The sequence below is a fragment of the Polyergus mexicanus genome, unplaced genomic scaffold (assembly GCF_030449975.1).
Source record: "Polyergus mexicanus isolate NDT 795.1 unplaced genomic scaffold, iyPolMexi1.0 SCAF_1, whole genome shotgun sequence".
Lineage (NCBI taxonomy): Eukaryota > Metazoa > Arthropoda > Insecta > Hymenoptera > Formicidae > Polyergus > Polyergus mexicanus.
In genome coordinates, this window is record NW_027223321.1 from 12,407,611 (window position 1) to 12,430,695 (window position 23,085).

General features: G+C 33.0%; 2 protein-coding genes across 7 annotated transcripts in view; both read right to left on the minus strand.

Annotated features, from left to right (window-relative positions):
* Positions 1-1,201: 1,201 nt before the first annotated feature.
* On the minus strand, positions 1,202-6,717 carry Hen1 (Hen1 methyltransferase). 2 transcript variants are annotated; one of them, XM_070300390.1, is made up of 5 exons: positions 6,304-6,717; positions 5,892-5,983; positions 5,405-5,587; positions 2,603-5,316; positions 1,202-2,500 (listed from the first exon to the last, which is right to left on the minus strand). In XM_070300390.1, exons 1-5 carry the CDS (start codon positions 6,586-6,588, stop codon positions 2,430-2,432), a joined length of 3,345 nt encoding a protein of 1,114 aa, XP_070156491.1. In that variant the 5' UTR covers positions 6,589-6,717; the 3' UTR covers positions 1,202-2,429. The 2 variants fall into 2 exon arrangements, with proteins under 2 accessions (XP_070156491.1, XP_070156481.1); XM_070300380.1 differs by having other exon boundaries at positions 5,736-5,983.
* Positions 6,718-9,705: 2,988 nt separating this feature from the next.
* Positions 9,706-23,085, minus strand: part of LOC138935683 (uncharacterized) — a 133,379-nt gene continuing 119,999 nt past the window's right edge. For 4 of the 5 annotated variants that reach the window (XM_070300457.1, XM_070300447.1, XM_070300466.1 and 1 more), the window contains 4 exons: positions 15,356-15,566; positions 12,699-13,006; positions 12,096-12,432; positions 9,706-11,222 (listed from right to left, as the gene is read on the minus strand). In XM_070300457.1, coding sequence (XP_070156558.1) covers positions 11,046-11,222; positions 12,096-12,432; positions 12,699-13,006; positions 15,356-15,566 — 1,033 coding nt within the window. In that variant the 3' untranslated portion in view covers positions 9,706-11,045. Of the gene's footprint in view, positions 11,223-12,095; positions 12,433-12,698; positions 13,007-15,355; positions 15,567-17,042; positions 17,290-23,085 lie in introns of all 5 variants that reach the window. The other variant, XM_070300483.1, reaches the window with a different exon arrangement.

Sequence of the window (23,085 nt, forward strand, 5' to 3'; positions counted from 1 at the left end):
TAAATTATTTATAATATTAAAAAATATAAAGTAAGTAATATATGCCGCGTTTTGTATGAAACTAGTCTAAGGATGAAAAGGAGACAATGTAGAAACTTTTACTGTGTATATATACAGTGCATTCAAATAATAACACAAATGCGTGATTGCAGATATATACAGTATAAATCAAGATTATATCGCGTAACACCAACCAAGATTTGCTTCGTTTATTTTTTCGTTAATTAATTTTATCCGGATTAACATAACATTCCAAAATAATGTGAATGCGTTTTTTTCCATTGCTGGTCTTTATTATTAAGTAAACTATTTTCTGCAATGATTTCAATGATTGCAGTTCAACTCTGATGTAATTGATTATAATACGTACGTATAGTTATGACACTTTAACTGATTCACAATTAGTGTGTTAAATTTGATATTAAAAGTTTTCACTCTGCTTTTTAGTTTTATATATATTTTCACTGATAAAAGCGCGTGCAAAGCGTATTAATATCTTATCTCTTGTTCCATAATGAGACATTAATCATACAAATGTAGTGAAATAGATTACGCATGTAAAAAAATATACAATAGATGCGAGATACTCAGAATTTTGTTTAGTTGCAATTTGCACTTTGTTTTGACATAATCTGTAGCAAGAGACAAACACTATTAAAAACCATAAATCTTATGGCATTAAGGCACTACTTAAAAGCGCAATTCTATCAAATATATGTAATTTTATCTAGTATCATAAGTGTTTCAACAATAAATTTGCTATATATCCCTATAGCACATTCTCGACTATCAAACTTAGCTTTGTAAGTCGTGTCATTTACTCCAATAGAATATATATTTATTTATATTTGCATTTAAAAAATAAAGAATTGTTACGCAAATATTACTAAAATTGTCTGTATTAGAATTCTACAAGCATATTCGTTTGTGCCATTAAGTTATACAGTCAGATTTATTTGAAGCACCGATTCAGGTTTATTTAATTTCTTCATTAAAAAAAGGATTTATTAAAATGCGATAAAATTAAGGAATAATGCATACACGATTGCAAGCAAAGTTTATGGTCATGTTTAACTTGTGCTCTAGCAAATAACCAGTTGTATTACCCAAAAAATGAAAGACTTTATTTCTGTAAATATTAAAAACAATCGAAATGGTCTATTAACAGAATTATGTAAAGTTGTAAGCTAATCATATACATACACATTGTATACCCTGTAATTTCATTCCACTATTATTATTGAAATAAAGGAAGATATCGCACGTCTCCATGTAAAATATTTAATATTAAGAAATTCATAACTTTTATGCTATATAATATGTACATGCTTTTCTGTATTAGTCCAAAATATATTGAAGACATTATATCTACTCAGATTTTATATCGATTTTATTTGCCCAAACGCACAATTATGAACATAATTTATGCAGTCTCAGTCTTAGTGGTAAAAAGTTTTAGGAAATTATAGTCAAACAATCACGAAATAACTCAACATTCATAACATATCACACATTTATGACAATAATGTATCAGATATATATATATATATATATATATATATATATATATATATGTGTGTGTGTGTGTGTGTGTGTATGTGTTATACGTATTAAACTTAACATATTTATAAACTTTCATAAATTACATTAAATGTTAAAATACTGCATTGGAAACTTTTGACATTTAATAAACAATTAATGAAAATGTTGTAGAATCGTAAGAAAATATATATATATATATATGTATTGTATATGTATGTCGATATGTAATGTGTATATATTTTAAAAGATCAAAATCTCTTGATATTTTCACTATTAACAAGAATGTTTGATCTTTTTAATGAAATAGAGAAGCTGACATTTCGAGATACATTTATGATATAAAGCTGCAATTTGAAAATTTTCTTGCAGTCTGTTCCTTAAATCTGTGAGAGATGAATACCATAAAACAACAAAATTTAATTTACATTTACAATATAGAAATAAAAATTATAAATTATATTTAATAAACACGGGAAAAATATATATTTCTACTTAATAATCAAATTTGCTTTACTGTTATACAAAACGTTACACATAGATGTTTGAAATATTATTTAATAACGTTACATATACAAAAATTAAAAAGTTTGCTATTACAAATAAATGAAGAGGTAGTTGTATATCAACACGATTTAAATAAATAAAAAAATTATTGTTTACTTATATCAAATATTCTATATTCTAAATAGCAAAATTTTTTATCAGATATCACATGTAATCAAGAATGTTCTCCAATGTATATAAATTTACCTTCCAAGCCTATACTGCAGACTTTGTTGGGAACATAAAAGAATGATATGTATGATTACATTGTAATATCTTAATTATATCACACGCATCACACTCTCCCAGCAAGAAGTTTATTGTTCTTCGTGTTTGTTATCATTTCATATATCGCTCTCATTCTCGGAAGAACTGCTATCGAAACCTTCGTCATGACCCACATAGTTAGCATCATCTAAATTTAAAAAGTAAAATAAATATTAAATTAAAAAGTAATATAAATATTATAAATATATTTTTCCCTGTACAAACAGTGTGAAAACAAGGATATAGTTACCTGCAATTTCATCTTCGGGATCCCTTAAATTTTGCCGACCTTGCATATCAAAGTCAAGTGGATTGGCCATGTCCAATAATCTCAATAGCCATATAGGAAAACCATTTTGCATTACGTAAATATCGTTTTCATTCTCGAGATCGTTTTCCAGTACATCGATAAATGGTTGCAAGTTTTCAATATTGTTAGCATCCACAGCCATCATATTGTTACCTTCATCATCCCTATTATTATTCGCCAAATCACCATTTTCCACCTCGATCGGTTCCAAAACGCCGAGTCTTGGCGCTTCCGCAATGCTAGGCGATTCAGAATCCGGTATATGATCTTGAGCTATGCTGGACAAATCATATTCTGGTGTTATATCTTGCACGGATGCTGAATTTGGGTAACCGGAATCCATAATTTCGGGAGACCAACTGTTCGGAGGGGTCTCAAAAGGAGAAACTGACTTAACTTCAATTGTATTTACATCTTTGCTTGTACCAACAATCTCTTCACTTTTTTTTAATACCGATACAAACTGAACATTATTTGTATCTTTATTACTGCTACTAGATACAAGTCTATCATTTTCTAAAACACTAGTCTTCTTGGCACATTCAGTAGAAGAGTATTCGCTATTGTTCTGCGACTTGAAATTTGATAATTCTTTAGGGGGATTTAAGCTCTTTTTCCTCACATTCGACTGTGTACAATCAATCTCGTTTTCTTGGTGCGCATTTGTACCATTATCATTTGTCTTTGTTAATGTACAGCACAGATTTTGTTCTTTGTTGTCAATATTCTTATTGTTCGATGACAAACTGTCGTGTGCATCTACATTCTGTACATCATCCGCGAAATCGGACTCACGATTGATTACAACGTTCCTCTCTATAAATTTTTCATCTGTACCTCGTGTTGATTCCACAGCTTCGGTAAATTTTTTATTCTCTAAATGCAAATGTTGCTGTACGTTATTGCTAATGGGACATAAGTCTACATTATTTTTTGAAATATTAGTAATATCATCACTTAAAGAACTTGCGCACAATGTAACTGTTTCTGTAACAGTACTGTTACTAGATTTCTGACTAATATCTTTTAATGAATTACTGTTAGTTTCCAATGCAATTTCCTTAATTGCTTCTTTTGCACATAAGATGTTCCTATTTACTGCATGCAGTTCTTTCAATTTGGGACAGTTTTGTTTAAATATATTTGTAAATGTTTTTATAGGAGCTTTAGGTGAACTTGTAAATCTTGGTTGATTATTAACATCACTACTATTAGTACAAATGTTTAATGATACCATATCTGCCATATCATTCTTTTCATGAACTTGATTCTTAACTGAAATCACTTGTTCAAAATTACAACTATTGTCTATCTTAGAACAATTTGAGAACATATGCATTGAAGAATTTATTTCACTTTTCTGTATACAATCTTTTTCCGAAAAACTTTTTTTAAACGGCAAGGAAATTAAACGGCATTTCTTTGCAGTAGATTCTTCTTCTATATTCATAGCCGGCTCATTTGCCATTTCAGATTGATAAAAAGTATTATTTAACGAAAACTGGTGAAATTTATCGCATGATCCATTTTGATAACTCGCGTTATGAGAAGAATTGTTTGATTCAAAACTAAAGAAAAGTGGTTCTGGCGAAGTCGATAAACGCGGGACAGACTTATATGATTGGACATTGAACAATGTAATTTTTTGTACTGGTAATTCTGCAGCTTTTAAATTTATATCATTATTCTGTGATAGAGCTGATTTTTTTGTTTTATTGCCGTCCGATGAGTTTTTTAATATTAAACTACTGCTGGATATTGTCGGAAATGTGTCGCAAACTGACGGCATACCGGCATCGATCATTTCAGCTTTGCTATCTACTTCTGTCTCATTTAAACAGAGAGAAGTCGAATTACTTGGAAATTCTCGTTCAGTATATATTAAAGATTCTGTAATATTGCTAATCTTTGAATGCTTGTTAATATCATTGTTGCCAGTTATATGCGATTCTTCAGATGATTGATATTCTGATAAAAAATGTTCACCGTCAAATAAATAAGTATTTTCTTGGACAATAGAACGATTTTCAGGTATGATGATGCTGGGTTGTTCATCCCAACTTTCAATGTACGAATTTTGTTCAGGTAAATTTTGTTCATCTGCATTAGAAGATATCTCACTTACTAATGGTTCATATTCATAGTTCAATTCATTTATATTTTCTTCATTCAAATCAGCATTATCCATATGATTTTCATCTTCATCCTCATAATCAGAAGAAGAAACATCAATTTTTACTATTGGTCCGTCTTCTCGATCTTTGATAATCCAGTTTGCATCTGTTAAGACCTTTCTCAGCGTTTCTATTGTGACAGTGAAATTTTTTTCTTCCAAATAGGGTAATATATCACTTAGAACTACTTCATCTTGATTTTCCTCAGTGGAGGCTAATTTCATGATATGATATGTCGCTTCATGCAGTAACTTCTCCGTATCTGAACGATTATCAACATATATAGGATAATCATATCTAGCCACTGTCTTAAATAACCCATCTACTCCTATTATTTTATTACATTCTTCTATCAATGAATGTCGGTGAAATACTGCCATTTGTGTGCATGTACCTAATTCTTCAGTGCCCGCAGGTCCTTTACAAATTCCATGAAATGTCACACTATAAGATGGATACTTCACCACAATATTTTGTGCCCTGTTGACAAAATAATAGTATAAACATCAAGGAAATTTTAACATCACAATAAACTTCATAAAAAAAAAAGAAAAGAAGCTTTACTTACCAGTCTTGAAATTGTTCTCTTGTCCATTCAAATTTATGATCTGGATGTCTATAGCCTGAGAAATTTGGAAATAATATATTGAAATCTGCATTTGGAGTAGTTATTATTGCTACTTTTGGCACGATGTATTCAAAAATATTAAAGGGCAGATCCATTAATGTGTCTGGATACAAATGTTCAATTCTAAAATTAAGAAATATTTTTATATAAAATAAAAGATATATATTTGATTGATTGATGAAAAAATATTTTAACATCTTATCATATAAAAGAACAAAGAAAATAAAATAGACTATAATCTCTATGTTAATGTTCATGAAACATAACATACAATTCAATGCAAATTACAGCATCCGTTTGTTCCAACTTTCGGTCATTATGCGTTACACTTCCTTCACATAATTCAATTACAAGTGGCGTTTTTCGACAACACAGATATTCTACGAGGTATGGTTCCGCTTTTGCTTTATTATATTCTAAAACTTGCCTATCAATGTCAACGCAAAGTATTTCTTCCACTCCCGGTGTATTTTTCAAATAACGTAAAAAACCCAATTCTGAACATCCAAAATCGACAACCTGTTGACAAATATTAAAAAATACAATTACTATCTAAAGATGGTGAAATTAATATACTAAAAGTAACAATTTTTCATATTTCATTGTTTATCAAATAATATCTTAAAATAAGATTAAATTATTTAGCGATAAAATAAAATATTTAGAGGAATGCTGATCTGATCCATTATTGCGAATTTTATTTATAATAGATCAAATAATTCAAAAGTAGTTAAAAATTTGTGCAATCATACTATAACGACAATTATATATCCCTTGAATTTCATCTCTATAACTATACTTGTATTAAAATAACATGATGTGTATATACGCATTAATACCTTTCGTATTTTTCCCTTATACATGGGATGATCAAGAATGTCCTGCACCGCGCTGTATCTTTGTACATATGCTGGTGGATCAAATTTCAACCCCTTTCTCTCACGGTACTTCGACGTCGGAGGTTTCTTATCATCGTTATCATCGCGCGAGTTATCACTGAGCATTTCGAACGAAGATTCTGTATCCTTTGCGACATCGCACAAGGCTCTCAGCCTCTTGATGCGATAATTTTTATATATATATTGACCGAACAAATAAAACACGTGGAACAGCACGATAATCATGTTTGTATAGGATATCCTTTTGCGATTTTTCTCCACCGCACAACTCACATCGCTCTCTGTATAAACGTGCTTATAACCCAATATAATTGCTGATACGGATTCGTAACGTGTCCAGTGATACCTAGCACAGAAAGATCAAGAAAGATCGCGATACGTGATAGTAGTACATACATATACAAATTCCACCGGCGAAATCTTCATGCGCATGCGAGAGGTGAGAGATGAGAGACGTTACTGTCCACGTGACCGATCTTTGCAGCTCGTGCTTACAATTCGATGCAACAGAGGATCAGTTTCTGGACCAATATCAATTTTCTATTGTTTTTGTCAGTATTTGCGCTAATAATGTAAAAGAATATAAAATGATATATTGAATACTATTACTATACTAATTTTTTTATTCATAATATGTACCCATGAAATCCAAGCCAGAGATGTTGAGCAGAATTGAAATATAAGCGGGAGTGACGAAGAATGGCGGATCGACTAGTCAATTCGTTCCGATTGGTCAATTAAATGAAACTAATAGCGTCAAACGGAACGCATCCAGTTGCACAAAGACTACATGAAATGGGGAATGGGGAGTGAAGTTGTCCCTCTTCCCCACATTTTATATCAAAGTTCAGAAGTTTTAGACGATTATACAAAAGGGTAATTATTAGTCGGAAGAATTTATTTTTCAATTGGTATTTTGCGAACTGTCAAAGTCTACCCTCTGATCAGGCAAATATCAGTAAGAGAATTAATGCTAATCGAAAAACTTCAAGAGTAATGCGAGGAGTTTAGTGGTTTGAATACTTCGAGAATCGCAAGGTGTCGTATCGATCGTTCCGATACTTCGAGAATCGTATCAAGAAATTTTCAAATCGCGATCATTCGTGAAACGCGTCGTGACTCGTGACGTCATGAGAAGCAGCTAGACTCTCGTATTTGAATTACGTTTTATATCTTTCGCGACTTTGTTACCGTCGATTAGAGTTAATCTCGCGAGAAATTATCGCGAATGTATTTCACGTAAAATATTTAGATAATCGTCCTAACGCATATATTGTGTATATAAACGCCAATATCGCGATGTCGGTATCCCGGATCTGTTTCTGTGTTACGTGATGTGAATTGATTGAAATCCTCTTCGCATATTTCACACCGTTATTTTCCAAAGTCAGTGCGATTATTGCATGATTATCATCAGGTATATACACACACTTTGTTAATTTATAATTAGCTTTGCATTGATAGTATATTTTCTGCAATTTCGTTAGAATATTTTTGAATCATTTTAATATAGCGATCTCTTTATTTTTACATTCGTATAATTGTTCATAACTCAATAATCTTTCGCATAATCTTTATATTTATATCTTCTAAAATTATATCTTTTTCTCTTTATTTCTGATCACATTTTAAAAAAAAAAATAAACATTAAAAGAAAATATTAATATTTAAAAAAATAAATATTTTATTATTATTAAAAATTATATATAAATCATTCTATTATGGAATAATATATTAAATTTTTGTATTTTATATAGTTAAATATGAACTGTGATAAATTCCTATTATTGTGATTGATCATTTTAGAGTTTTCTAATTATTCTTGGTATTGAGCCAATGCAATAGTTACTAAAACTGCACCTACTGCAGATTTTTAATAATATCTTGTCCCCGGGTTTGATTTTTCTAAAATTTGTTTTGTTATCTATAATATTGGACAGGAAACGATTGGAAAGATAGGATTAACAATAAAATTATATATTTCGCTCAGTATATTCCATCGACATAATTTATATTTGGGAGATTTAATAATAATTAAAATAATTGCATGACAGAAATATTAATAGCAGTCTACTCATTTTCTAGTAAAGCGACAGTATACACGTCACATTATTTTCTATAAATTAAAATAATAATCGATTTCTTTTTTTTCCTATACTTGGGCACCATTGCACGTGTATACTCACATGGTGATATAAGCCGATGTGACATTTAATTTCACATCATTTGTCTGCGCACCTCAAAGATTTTATTTCTTTTGCATCAGTAAACAGATGCGATATTACATTACACACTTTGACATATATTTTATATATTTCATATATTTATACATATATATTTATATATATTTTCATACTCTTTCTGTCATATGTATCTATAATATGCGTGCAACTATGTTATGCACGAGATCTCTCAATGACTGTTAATCTAACAGAGTCTAACAGGAACATAAAACTCGATATAATATTGTTATTACAATTTATTATTTCAATAATATAGGTCTATCTATATAATTATAATGTAGAATCTATATCTTTAGACAAACACATACACAATACATACATACATACCCATACATTATATTCACATTTCCAATTATTCACAAAGGTACTGCTATAGAGGATTCATTCTCTTTCTCCTTTTCTTTTATTTTGCAAAAATATGGATTGTCGATAGCTCTTATACCTGTCTGCTCGAAAGTATAATACAATAATAATAAAATAGCTATAGAGTTAATATTTCCGAGCGCGTACTTCCTTATTTTATGAAAAGAACGATAAAATGCACGTGCGTGTAACAATATTATGAACAGTGCAATTACGAAGATATATTTTTTATAAATTGTAACCACTCGATCAGTATACTCACATGTGAGGCATACACATGCACATGCACACATCAGAATTTATATTTAATATAAAATTACATGTAGTTTTATGAATTTTATATGATAGAATATATATATTCTCTCGAAATTTTATAAAATTTTGTTTTGATATAGGAATACAGGAGTGTTTTTAAGTAATGTATATATTTTTTAATATTTTTTTTCCTTTATCAAGGTTTTTTTGAAATAAAAATTATGTGTAAGTTTTTAATAATCGAGCAATTATTAATTTAATTGCAGATATAAGCTTTTTGGATTAATGCAAAGCACATTAGATAAAAACTTTTATATTTTGTATGCAGAAGTTTTACTAAAAATATCGAGTATTTTGCTTTACACAATCTGATTATCATATTTTCTTACGATGTTGAATGAATATCAAGATAGAAGTTAATATATGTCCTCATATATATATATATATATATATATATATATATATATATATATATATATATATATATTTGTTTGTAGAAATATAGGCACAGAAAATAACATCTGTTTAAATAGATTAACAAGAACATTAAGTTTGTATAGGTTGTATACATGTATTTCTAGTTGTATATATTTTGTATAACATTTTAAAAAATAAGTTTAATTCATTTAATATATGCCTTTTGCTTAATATTTATCGTTAAACGGGGCAAATTCGTCCAAGATCTTTTGTTAACTCAAAAGTGTGATTAATTTGATTGTTTGCGCGTTGGCCTTGTCTGATAGAAAAATCGGGTTATAATATTTCTGAATAAATTTTTTTAACAAAAAGGAAAAACTTTATAGTTTTAAATTTTCGATAGCGAAACGTGACATAATAGATCTGTTGATTAAGGATGTAATAATTAACAAGTACCATTAAATGGTAAAAATTGTATCTTATTTTGATATCATCAGGCATTTTCAAAGAAACGTATATTACGCGTTTCCATATTAATAATGAACTTTCCCATTGTACAAAGATATACATTTAATTATATGTAGATTTGTAATTCAAATCCCTTTCTTAAAATTTAGGCCGCATAAAATATTTCTTGTTTGATTTTAGAACATGGAAATAAATACAAGTTTTACATTGTCTATAAACAAAATAATTGAAAATGTTTTCTTGAAAATTCATTCACAGATAAAGATCACGTTTTAAGTTATGTTAACTCATAAGTACCATGGTGGAATTGTATGCAATCCTAAATTTTTTAATGTTACATGATTACTTGCTTTTTACATTGTGCTACGTCAATGCATCTGGTATTATCTTCATTTTATTTGTTCACTTTTCCATTAAAAAATAATGTAAAAATTTTATTAGTAAATGCTCGATCATAAAAAAAACTTGCTGTGTGTATATATGTATACATTAAATATTCTGAGAAATGTGTATGAGAAATTCTGGATATATGTAAGTTCATAAATAATATTCACACAAATATTTACATGATATCATAGTATTACAATTTTTCACCATGACACTTAAGTGCTAATTACTTTTTTGCAAGATAATAAACTCCTTCTAACTACGCCTTTGTATACAATAAAATCATATCACAAGTCTCGCCGAATCGTTCATCTCTCTGACCTAGGTGCATAATTAATGTGAAGAGATACTACAATAAATATCACATGGAGCACAATGATATTTCATCAATTAAATACACCGTAGCGACTTTACAAAGTCCATTCCTTAATAATCGTGTATCTTACGGATTAAATTAAACTTTTAGGCATTACATATTTGACAGCAGTCACATTATGCTTGTTCGTAAAATAATAATTTATATACTTTCATATATGGAGTAAAATAAGCTCAGGCATATGACTGATCCAGCGATATAGCTATTTTATTTCCTTTCTCGATCCAATTTCTAAGACGTCCTCTGAGTTCTTCAAGACTTTTCGATTTTGCCTTGTTTATCCTCTTGTATTTCACATCTTTTGGCTTTGTCACGGATCTGTGGTTGCTCATTACCCTATTGTATGTTACCTGAAAGCATAAGTCGATTGTTTTTTGAGAAAATCAATTTTATATGTGTATAGAGCATGAGTAGCATGATTTTCACTAAGCACCATAACATTTATTATGTATGTAAAGTATCTCTTAAGGATGTATTGCAGATACAATCGTAGCAAAAAGTAGCTGAAATTCGATATTAATGAATATGTCTACTTTTTATGTAGTTTCAGTATGAGAAATTGCGTGGAATATTACAATTTAATCATAGCTACAGTGTAGACATGTATTTTTGAATTTCTGTTGCCTTATTACTGAGAATTTCCGAATTTTGTGAATCAAAATGATTAACTTTTAGCAGTGACGATACTTCAAATTCAACAATTTTCACAATGATTTCGCGTCATATCGGATGACCAATTTAATCAAATTATACATATTTAATATCTTCTTAACCGGTCAGGACTTGTTAAATATTATTTAATCACACAAATATTTCCTCTATATATAAACTACACTTCGGTAAATTTTAAACGAATTCTGAATATTGTTTCCATTTGTTTTGGCAATTTGAATCGACGCGGTCACACGTTTTCTATAAGATCACGGATTAAATCGCTGCAAATTAAAATCATAACTTTTGATCGCTTCAGTGAATCGACTTAAGATTTTTTTATAAGTTTCTGAACATATGTAAGAACATTCTGTACAATTTTGGTTAAATTCCTAATATTTCAAAAATAGGTACAAAACATCTTTAAATCAAAATATAAATTTGTGTTAAATTTTAGATTGAAGAGTTCGTGTTGCATTTCAAAGATTACAATATCAATTTAAATACGTCACAACTATTTCTTGAAAAATTTTTCTTATTCGCCGATAAGATTTCGAGTCGCTCGCTTTTACCTGAGCCTGTTGACTTTCGTCTCTAGGTCTTTCGCTGGGCGGAGAATCCGCTTCTTGTGCCAGCCTCTCGAAACTGCCATAAAGATCTTGAAGTCTGCCTTTTCCGTTGCCCAAGTTTTTCGCTCTCCTATCTTCGTATTCTGAGTTTTCCGTCGACTCGGACGGATCCTGATTATTCTCGCTGTCGCCATCTTCCTCCACGGAGTATACAGTTTCCAGGATCTCCGGTCTTCTGAGAAAACCGTTGCATCGTCGCATCGACGAATATTTGTTTGACGGCTCCACCGCATCAGATACGGAACGGATCACAGTCACATCAGTGATATTAGAACGAAATCTGTAGAACGCAAAATCAGAATTATAATATAAAGCTCGCTTTAAACAATTTATCGAACGCATCCATATATTCATATTATAGAAATTGTATTTTTCAATGTCTGATATTCTCGTGCGCTCACATTCACAATTTTATCTTATGACTTAATTTTTATATTTTTCTATCTTTTTAATCATTCTTTACGTAAGCTCGTGTCGAGTCGACTTTGTATGAACGAAAACAAGTATGATCATATATTTCATAGAAATTTATATAAAAAAGTATACCTCGGCGGAGCAGAATCGTCGACGGTCTCCTCGAGCACCACGGCACTGTCGCTATCACCCAGACTATCCAATCTGTCAAGGGCGTCGCAGGGTGGCGAATCTCTGGTACCTGTGCTCCTTTCCGCCAATCTGCTCTGTAATTGTCGAATCACCCTTTGTTGTCGTAGAATAATGGATTCTCGCTGACTTAGACTGGCTTCAATCTCCTTCTGTTTCCTGCAGAGTCTAGACTCGAATAGCAAAAGCTGCGATGACAACGTTCGCAGTTGTTCGGCCTTCTCTCGCGTCAATCGGGCTACCAGATCCTCCTGCGAAACCGATTACGATAACGTGAACGACATCGGTCGTGTGTTCATTTCCCATATTAATCGCGCGAATAAACAACTTTTTATCATATAGGCTATATTCGCATCGATAATTAATAAGGATAATTAATAACGAAGCGATTCGCAGCAATTGATCTTTTACCCCATCGGATATGAAACAAGTAATTAATTAGCGAGCGCGATCGCGACTCTTATTAGTATTTACTTAACGCCGTTAATTAATTTCTTCGTATACAGTTTGTCTCGCGTAATATCGTTCCGATCGAGATACCATTTGAGCGATATCGGAACCGGAACGCGTACGGTATTTCAGAGATCACATTTTTACCGAACACCCATTCGCATCTACGTGTCTCGAGTTTCTGTTTACTTTACGAGGAATGCGTTATACTGGCAGTACGCAAGTAGTGCGTTTCCCGTCTGCACACGTCGTGAAACTGCGTGTTTGCACAACGGTATACGGGTATGTATCCGGCCATCACTTTGCATGAACATCGCGCGTCGCGTCTCTTCCTTCCGTCCTTTCCTCGGCGAGGAGGGGAGGGATGGGGGCACGAAACCATTATTCTCGCTATTGTGTTAAATGGCACCGTAAAACGACCAGATGCTGTAACGCATCTCGAGCACAAAATGAAAATAATTGAGATGTTTTGCCGATAAATCGTACAATGTGAATGACCGGGTAATATTTTAGAGAGGAGACTCTGCATTAAAAAAAAAAAAAAAAAAAAGAGAGAGAGAGAGAGAGAGAGCTAATATTACGTATTTTTGACATAAAAGAATTACTATATTAAGTATTTTTGACATAAAAGAACACGAAATGAAGCTTCGATATATATTTTCTTATTTAATGCGTGATATGAAATTATCCTATACTATTTAATTAGAAACTTAATCAACTAATATTTATCAGAACGCATATGTTTTTCGATAAGATAGCTCTTATGTAAAAAAATACACCAATTGATATAGGAGAAAAATAAATTTCAAGATATCGCTTTAATTTATAAGGCAATAAAAAACTAAAATAAAAAATTAAAATTAGTAATATTGTTTGCGTTAAAAAAAAATATATATATATATTTTTATAGTTGCACACATAAGTATGTATAAATAATTTATTCAATAATACGATGCCGAGAGAATTATCTCATTTATAATAATAGATTGTTATACATTATCAAAGAAAAATAATCTTTTTGGTAAAGATAAATAGAAAAGATAGTTATAAAAAAAAAAAAAAAAAAAAAAAAAAAAATCTGTGTTCTTCAAAATCCTTTTACGCCCGGGCGTTTTGCTCGTGCGTAGACGCATTAAAAAGTCCGCCCCGAGATGAATCACAATGTCTTTAATAGTTCCTCGTTTAGATTCGACAAAAGTACACGAAAAGTCGTTATCCATAATCTGCATCGGCCATATTCCAGCCAGTACTACCCCGCGCGACTAATACCGGATAGTCTGAGAAAGAGGATCATTTCGTAGCAATTATTCCCCCCGCGGATCTCCGACGAATCTAGTCGGGGAATCTTTTTTTTTTTTTTTTTGCACGGAGCTACCTCGCAAACCGGGAATCGTCTGTAATCACGCAAAGTCAGACGCGAAATTGTAGGATGTCACGAGATGCTTCGAGTGGCTTGTCTCGAAGGTGCACGGGGGATCTTTTATGGCGATGACTCCGTGGCAGCAGTGCCAAGTTTTGCTCATCCATCAAAAGTCTTTTTCCATCGGCATTATACAATAAAAACGAATTATGCAGAATTATTATACGGAACGCTGAAAATCGACGAGTATTTTAACACGACGAACTGTCCCATAAAATTCGGGGATTAGTCCTCTTTTTTTTTTTTTTTTTTTTTTTTTTTACGAAATACTCCAGAAAGACTTTTCATTACGAATATATTTTTATATACGAAAGATAAAACATTTCCAGTAAATTGAGCTTCGGGAGTGATCGATGCTCGGCGAAATTGCGCGTTAATGTTTACGACTTTAATAGATATCTCAATTACAAGTTTACTAGCAGTATAAAAGCGAACAATATTTATTTAGAATATTTTCTCGTCTGCTTCGAACTGCGGCGAAGCTACATAGCCGCTCGCATTTAAATGGATCACTGTATATCTAATATTTCACTGTCCGTAACATCGGTTCGGGCCGAGCGTGTTTTATGGTTTTCAGAAGTAATAGCTTTGATCGATCCGTTTCGCGTTCGCCCTTTCCCTCCCCCCCCCCCCTCCCCCCTTCCCCCGACTCGGCCGGTTTCTTCGTTCTGGACGAAGGGAAATGGGATTGCCCTCGTATGTAGAAAAATTCTTCGTAATTGAAACTTGCCTGCAACTTAAGGGTCCTCCGCCAGGCGAGCATCTGGTGGGCCTGTGCCCGTTGCCTCGCCCTGAGTGCCGCTATGACCGACTTGGCTTCCTCCAATGACGTCACTTCCACCTCGTTACCGTCCTTCGCAGACTCGCCTGACGAGTCACTGATTCGGCGGCCCTCGTCGACGGTAGCCAATATGCAGCTATCCATCGACGTCTCGTCGAAGCTGCCAACACAGAAAGTAGCGCGATGAATTATCCATCGTTCTACATCCGCTTAAACTTTCGGTAGCGAATATGTCGAAACGCTTTCGAGCAAATTTATCGCTCGGACGGTCGTCGCGATTTCCAAAGTTATGAGTCATGACAGAAGAATCCTACAACTATGCACGACATTCAAACAGAGATCTCTCTAATCTACTTATTTGTATTTACCTATACTCTCGTTTACTTATGTTGGGAGATTATTATTTATACATATATACGTGCGATTTATTTTAATCATTAAACTATTAACTTTTTATTTGTGTCGTTTATTGTTTTTACTACTGTGTGTTGAAAAAATTTTTTCTCTTCCACAAAAATTTCCATTTTAAGATTATTAATATTAAAAATTTAGAAACAATTGAACTATCTTATTGTTATGAAGAGTGTATTGATATTAGCTTTGTACATAATTCTAAAAGCATGCGGGATTATTCCACATGATTCCCTCTAATCAAAATCTAATCCAAGCAGGAATAGTCTCAAAGCGAAAGTCGCAAATCACGTTCAAACGCGGATACGATAACTTAAGAAAATTTCGATGAGTCTTTTCCGATCGATTACTCGTACAACGGGATTCCGTCATGGCAAAGCTCGTTCTCTTCAGCGGGAAATAATGTTAGTGCTTGATAGCGAAGCCGCGCGCGACCTAAGATAGGTTTCGATATACCCCTCGCGCACGCACGCTCTCCTTCATTTTCATCGGCGTATTAATGAATCATCCAGCTACAACTGGAAATAAAATTCGATACGAGTCCTAAATACACGGTCGTGCATGTAAAATAAATTGATCCTAATATCAAGATCGTCAAATAAATCAGCGATCATGAGAATCGTGCAAACTCAGTTTAATAAAACTTGACGATCAGATCAAACTAATACGAAATAAATGTGCGCCAACTGTTATCGCTCATACTTTTCTATCTCTCTTTTATTTCTCTTTTAAAATTTAATATATAAATACAAAAATAATAACTCAAAGTAAAAGAAAATATCGCGCGCGCACAAATCATCTTTTTTTAAATGGATTCTTAGCTGACTTAAATATTTTACGTAATTCGTCGTATTTTTATATAATTTTTAAATCGCTCTGTATAATCTTCGCCGTGGATGTAAGTTTATTTTTCCTTCATGCGGATACTGACGATGCACGTGCGCGAATTTATCGCAACGGTCTAATCAGTCGAGCGAACCGTTGTACGTCCATAAATAAAAGGTATCCGGCCAAGTTTTACACCGGAGTGTACGTACGCGAAAAATAAAAGTTTTCTAAAAAAAATTTAAGTCGTCTTTTGATAGAAGTTTAGCGCCAAGTGGCTCCCGCCCGAATCCTATAAAAACGGACTCGTAATATTAGCCGGGGCTCCGCGAGAGCTTGATATCGATTTCTATCTAGGAATTTACATCGCGCCGTATATCAAACGGATGTGGATACATACCTGTTACGGTTCGCGGGTGAATAAAATCAGCCGAATGCACGAATGCGGTTGTTGTGTACCCACCGTTGAAAACGTATGCCCGCGCCTCTGGCTGGATAAAAAGCTACTCGGCTTTAAACTCGGGTAGAGACACGTGTCGTAATGTCGAACAGTTACCTGTTTCCCTCATCGATAGTAAACGAATCCTTTTTTATGCCGCATGCTCACCCGAGAACATCTTTGAAAGAGCTACTCGATAAGTAAAGCTCTGCAATGAATATATAACCGAGAGTGATTCTCGATTGTATCTGTGTATGTACGCGTGTATCGGAAATTTCTTCTATCGCGAATATTTTTTGAGAATATCATCTTTTAAAGTGATCTTATAAGAACATTTTTTACAACGCTCTTTCATTTTTTTACAGTTTTTATAGACATATTACGCATATATATATATATATATTTTAGTAAATATATTAGATATAAAAGACACATACATATGTAATTCATAATATTTAAAGCTTTTTAGTAATTGAAGCACATTTTCATAAAGTTTTTCATAATTCGACACTTCGTTCTTTCACATGAACGTGAATATAAAAAAATTGAAAAAAAAAAAAAAAATTTCTTTTCTCTCTCTTTCTTCAATTAAATCATGAAAAAAAAAAAAAAAAAAAAAATCTAAATGCATAGTTATACAACGCTTTTCTATTAAATAGTGTCTCAAATATTATCTCATTCACTTATATAGTTTCCATGATATTTGAGACAATACATATGAAATTAGTTTCAATCTCTAAGCCTGCATTATAGTATGCGCAAGGAAGTACATGTCTCTCATCACGAGCTACTCTACGCGACACACTTGAAGCTTAGTAAACTCGAGAGACAGTTGTGAGAGTTCCCTAGTTAAAGTCATCTCTCGTCGTCTCGAATTCATTCCGATCGAGCGGAGACAAATCGGGGAAGAGGACGGACTGTTAACGCGCCCCCGCGAGAGACAGAGAGAAAGGCTAAAGTCATCTACAAATTTATGTGCGGTTTATTTAACGGCAATGGCGGATATTTATATATGGAAAGCATTTTTCTATAGTATTCTCTTCAAGCTCCTTCCCCTCTGCGACTAATTAAGCCTAGATAAATTATGTATGGGTCGGCTGGTTGAGTCATGCCGCGTCGGCGGTGAATTTGACGTCCCTCCCTCCCCCTCCCCCTCCCACCTAGTGGAATGAGGGGCATCGATCGCGAGGCACCCCACGTGAAAGCCAAAGATCGAAAACCCCCCGCGATATATACGATAGGGAGCGCATTTCCGCCAGGTAACTTCGAGAGCGAAACTACCGCCGCGATATAAATGCGTTTCCGCATCGCGAATAAAAAAAATATTGATTATAATAAAATAGCGAAAGGGGCAAACACATGTGCGGCGCGATATGGTTCGAAAAATGATTAACAATAAGTTTAGATGATTGAATTTATTACATTTATTATACTCGGAACGTGCTTTATACGAGAAATTAATTATCGATTATTGCTTATTATAATTTGTATCACGTACGGATGTTTATTATAATGCATAGATTAATTATCAATTATTATTTGTAATTATATATAAAGTATATCTTTATTATTATTATTATTGTTATTATTATTATTATTATTATTATTGCAAAATTTATTAATATCGGAATTAATTTATTGTCAGATATTATATGCAACTGTTAATTATTACGACTGATTGAAAATTTATTAATATACAAAAGTGATATATTCAAAAAGATACATCTCATTTTGTACTTCCTATTCGCTGCTTAATGAGTCTAGATTACGTCTGGCTTTACTTAGCCCTCAAGGGACCGTGATATGGTAATTCCGAGATAAATATCTGTGCGAAGGAAAGTTGTCAACCTATTATCGCGATTTCTCTACTAGCCGTTGGAACAATACAATTGCATAGTCGGAAACACATCGTGGAAATTTCGACTGAAATTGTTACTGCAATTGCTGCTGAAAAGTATTGTTTTAACTGGGATATTTTTTATTTCCTATCAACGCGATGTCATCTTATCTGTTTTTCTTCTTCTTCTTCTTCTTCTTATGTGTTTTGTTTTTATTATAATAAATAATAACGAGAAATTTTTATTTCGTGAGAAATGTCAATTAAAAAATTTTCGAAGAAACAAGACGAATTCTTCTTAATTTTCTGGATAGTTTCGATTATTTCATATAGCTTTATATAATACAGAAAATGGAATCAAAGCAAGATTTTTATACATGGTGAAACGAAGCGAGCTTGCCTCGAGTACGGTTTAACGTGACAATGTTCTTGTCTTTATGTATTTACAGTTACCGTAGAGCATGAGACACGTTGTTTTGCTTTTCCCCGAGGCATTAAACCGAGTTAATCCGTTGTCTGGAGCAGGTTTCGCGATACGCGCGCTGCCCTAAGGGATCCAAACATCTGAGGTAGGTTCTGGTAAATATTCCGCATACGGTATTTCGCATGTCACGTTTACATATAGATAGCTATGTGCTGATATATATACTCACATATGTATACATACATATATATATACACATACACACACACACACACACGTCCGACTGCGGCCAGGTGAATATTGCGCGCGCGAATCCGCACGCATGGCGCATCTCATGGCGACGCGCGTATGCACACGCAGACACACCGCCGCAGAAATACCGGACGTTCCGGGAGCGCGGATAATATGCTCGATAGGAATTATACTCAGGTAACGGGGGGAGAACGTCGTGAAATCGCACACAAGCCGCTTAAGTCGCTGTCGAATTGTGACGCGGATGGACATGCTCGCGATCAATAAGAGGCGGGAGGACGGGAGAGGGATTCCGTAATTTTTTTTTTTTTTTTGACAATAAGTGTGCTACTTTCAAACAGAATTAATCTTTAAATATATTGTAGATCACTCGCGTTTATATCGGACGAATGCAAAAAAGTAAAATACAATGAAAATGAAATTATTATAAATAGCGGATTGTGTCAGATTAACTTTAACTCGAGTGTCTCTAACAGATGCAGGTGTTCGAAGAGACCCGCTATCTTCGGTTATTACTCTGTTAAAGATATAACGGGTGTCTTCGATAACGTTACGTTTTCTAATCGGATGACGTGTCACGTTAACCCATTAAATTCTATTAATTCCGTTAAACCAGTAGATAAATTACCAATTAAAGGAAATCAAAATTTCAAAATAATAATACACAATTTAAGTACAATAGTATTTTTATATTCCTTTCTATCTATTTTCGTATATAAATATTTTTATTTGTAAAATCAGAGAGAAAAAGAAATATTTGAAAAACTTGACGAATAATAGCCGCTGGCCAACTAATGAGCTTAAACGTGAGGATTAGTACACTAATTAAGTTATATTGCACTCGAGTAATACCGCGACTCATCTCCCGTAATACCTCTCTCGCGTTTGTAGGATTCTCTAGTGAATTTATCTTCATTCTGGTTCATCTCATTCGGATAGTTTTGTTCTTTGCACGGGGATTCTATGCTCAATAGTTATTAAATACCGTCGAGATTTTGTAAATATTAGATCCGCGCTCGATGTATGTTATCGAATACCTGATATCCTGAGGTATGGAATTTCCTTCTCTCTAGTATAAACTGTAGTGAATCTCGTAGCATATAATATCACATCTATTACTGCAAACATGAGTGTATATTAAAATAATTTTACTGTGCTTGTAACAGGAATTTTGTTTATTACAACGAGATATCTCTAACAAAAATATGACTAAAATATGACTTCGCAAAAATGGCGATTTCATCGGGTGCATTTATGTAATTAAATAAATGTTAGGTTGCACAGAAATAAACATATAAAATTATACGATATACAAAGTGCATGTCTCTAATCGAATCCCTTTGTCTTTCGCGTGTAAGTATATTTCGCTCGAGTGAAAAACTATCCCCGAGGGAACACGGATCGATGATTTTTCAATGGCGAATTACCGAAGGAGGTCGATTACCGTGATTCGACGAAGGTAACGCGATATTCTTGTGCATGATGGGCAATTGTATGGAAATGCAATTTCTTTGAAAGATAGGAAAATTATTAGTCCGTAATGTCGTATATTAGATTAATATTAAAATTAATATCATAAAAAGCTGATTTATCTTATTGATTTATTTATATATAAAATGTTGTTTTAATCAGAAAATTATATTTTGATTAGAAACATGACGTATCTTCTCTTAACAATTCTTAAATTATTAAAATGAGCAGAAATATATCTGTAAAATTAAGACAAAAGGAATATTTGGTATTTTCTAGGTCAAAATGTGAGAACCTTGCACGTAAGAGGTAACTAGAATTTAGAGTTCAGTTAGCAGCAATGTGAGACGGTTTTAAGCGACCTGGAAAATTCGAGCGCGCCAGCTGATGTGCTCTTAATAAATTTGCATAATAATTCAACACGTCGCACAGTAATATGTCTTAGACCTGTAATCCATATTCGCGATCGGGCAAATTGAATTTGCGAGGAGAACGCAGAAAGTTTTGACAAAGAGAGACCTTCGTGAATTGTTACGATTCATAACCAGGGCTATCTGCCGATAACCGTAGCCGACGACGTTACACAGGCTGAGCACGGTAAAATTTATTAGAATGACAGGTGGTGGTGGAGAGAGATGGGGCCGAAGATGGCGTGCTCCGAAAGTGCACGTAGCGTTAGGGCGCTGTCTCAGCCATAAAACTTTTATCGTTTATTCCTTAGCTAAGCAGGTGCAGTTTACATGCGACCCCGCAAATGGACATTGCGTTTTATATATATGGAGTGTTCCTAGAATTCGGTACGTGAGTTGATCTCCTAATCTGCGAATCTTTTTAAGAAACAATAGACATATCACAGAATTAAGTCTCGGGAGCGCAAACACGCTGATAAAAAAATATAATTGAAATTACTATAAATTCACTATAATTTATAGTATATGGTTGTGTATAGTGTATAGTACATGCATGTGTGGTTGATATTACTAGTATTATAATAGAATTTACTATAAAAATGATGATGATGATGACTATAAAAATGAGTATCCTAACTATAACTTTTTTTATCATGCGATTATAGTCAATTTTATCATCGATTTTATTATTAGTGCAGATAAAAAGATATCTTGATCTTCGAAATTATTTTTATAACATTTTAATTTTGAAATTAGTACAGAAACTTGAAGTTTTGAAGAAAACGTTGGAGAATCAAATTTTTTAAATTACATTACAATCAAAAATTTTTATACATATATGAAAAAAAAAAAAAATTGCCGACATTCCCTGTATACTATGTAAGATATACTTATATCTTATATTATTAAAATCCATAATAAATTTTAAATGTAAAGTCGATTAATATATAAAATATACTTGAGAATATACATAAAGAAAATTAAAATGCTCATTATTATTATTATATTGTTACTGCGTTTCTTTACTTTTTAATTTAATGTATTTTTCCGATTCTTTTGAGATCGAATTGTCTCTGGATGACTTTATGCCGTGGAAAAATTTTTTCTAAAACTGTAATACGCGTCGTTCTTGCTTATCTCTTTCTGTAAAATAATCAAGAATAAATAACTAAAATTGCTAAAATCACAGTGGTAAGATGACTCGCGGAAATATTCCACGAAAAAGGAAAGCCCTTTCCCACTGTGAATGGGATTAGGAGCGCAATATCATTTGGGTCCTACAGAATGCATTTCGCCCTCGTTATAAAACGAAAAATTTAAGCCGTAATAACGCCAATGAATTACGCGCTCCAACTTCCGGCTGCGTTACGTGAAATTGGAACGAGGGTCGGCCACAGAGGAACATCGGCGAAGCCAAAAACCGTGACCTCGCGCATCGGGTACATAAACCGCAATTTCTCAAGGGTGAAACATAATTTCTCTGCCGGGATATCACGCTTTATTCCCCCTCCCTCCTTCCTCTCCTCCTTCCCCGGTATATGCGTCGTGAAAATAAGCAGCTGTCGCTACGATATACGGCTTGCAGTCGCCCAATTTGCCTAAAATTGGCAT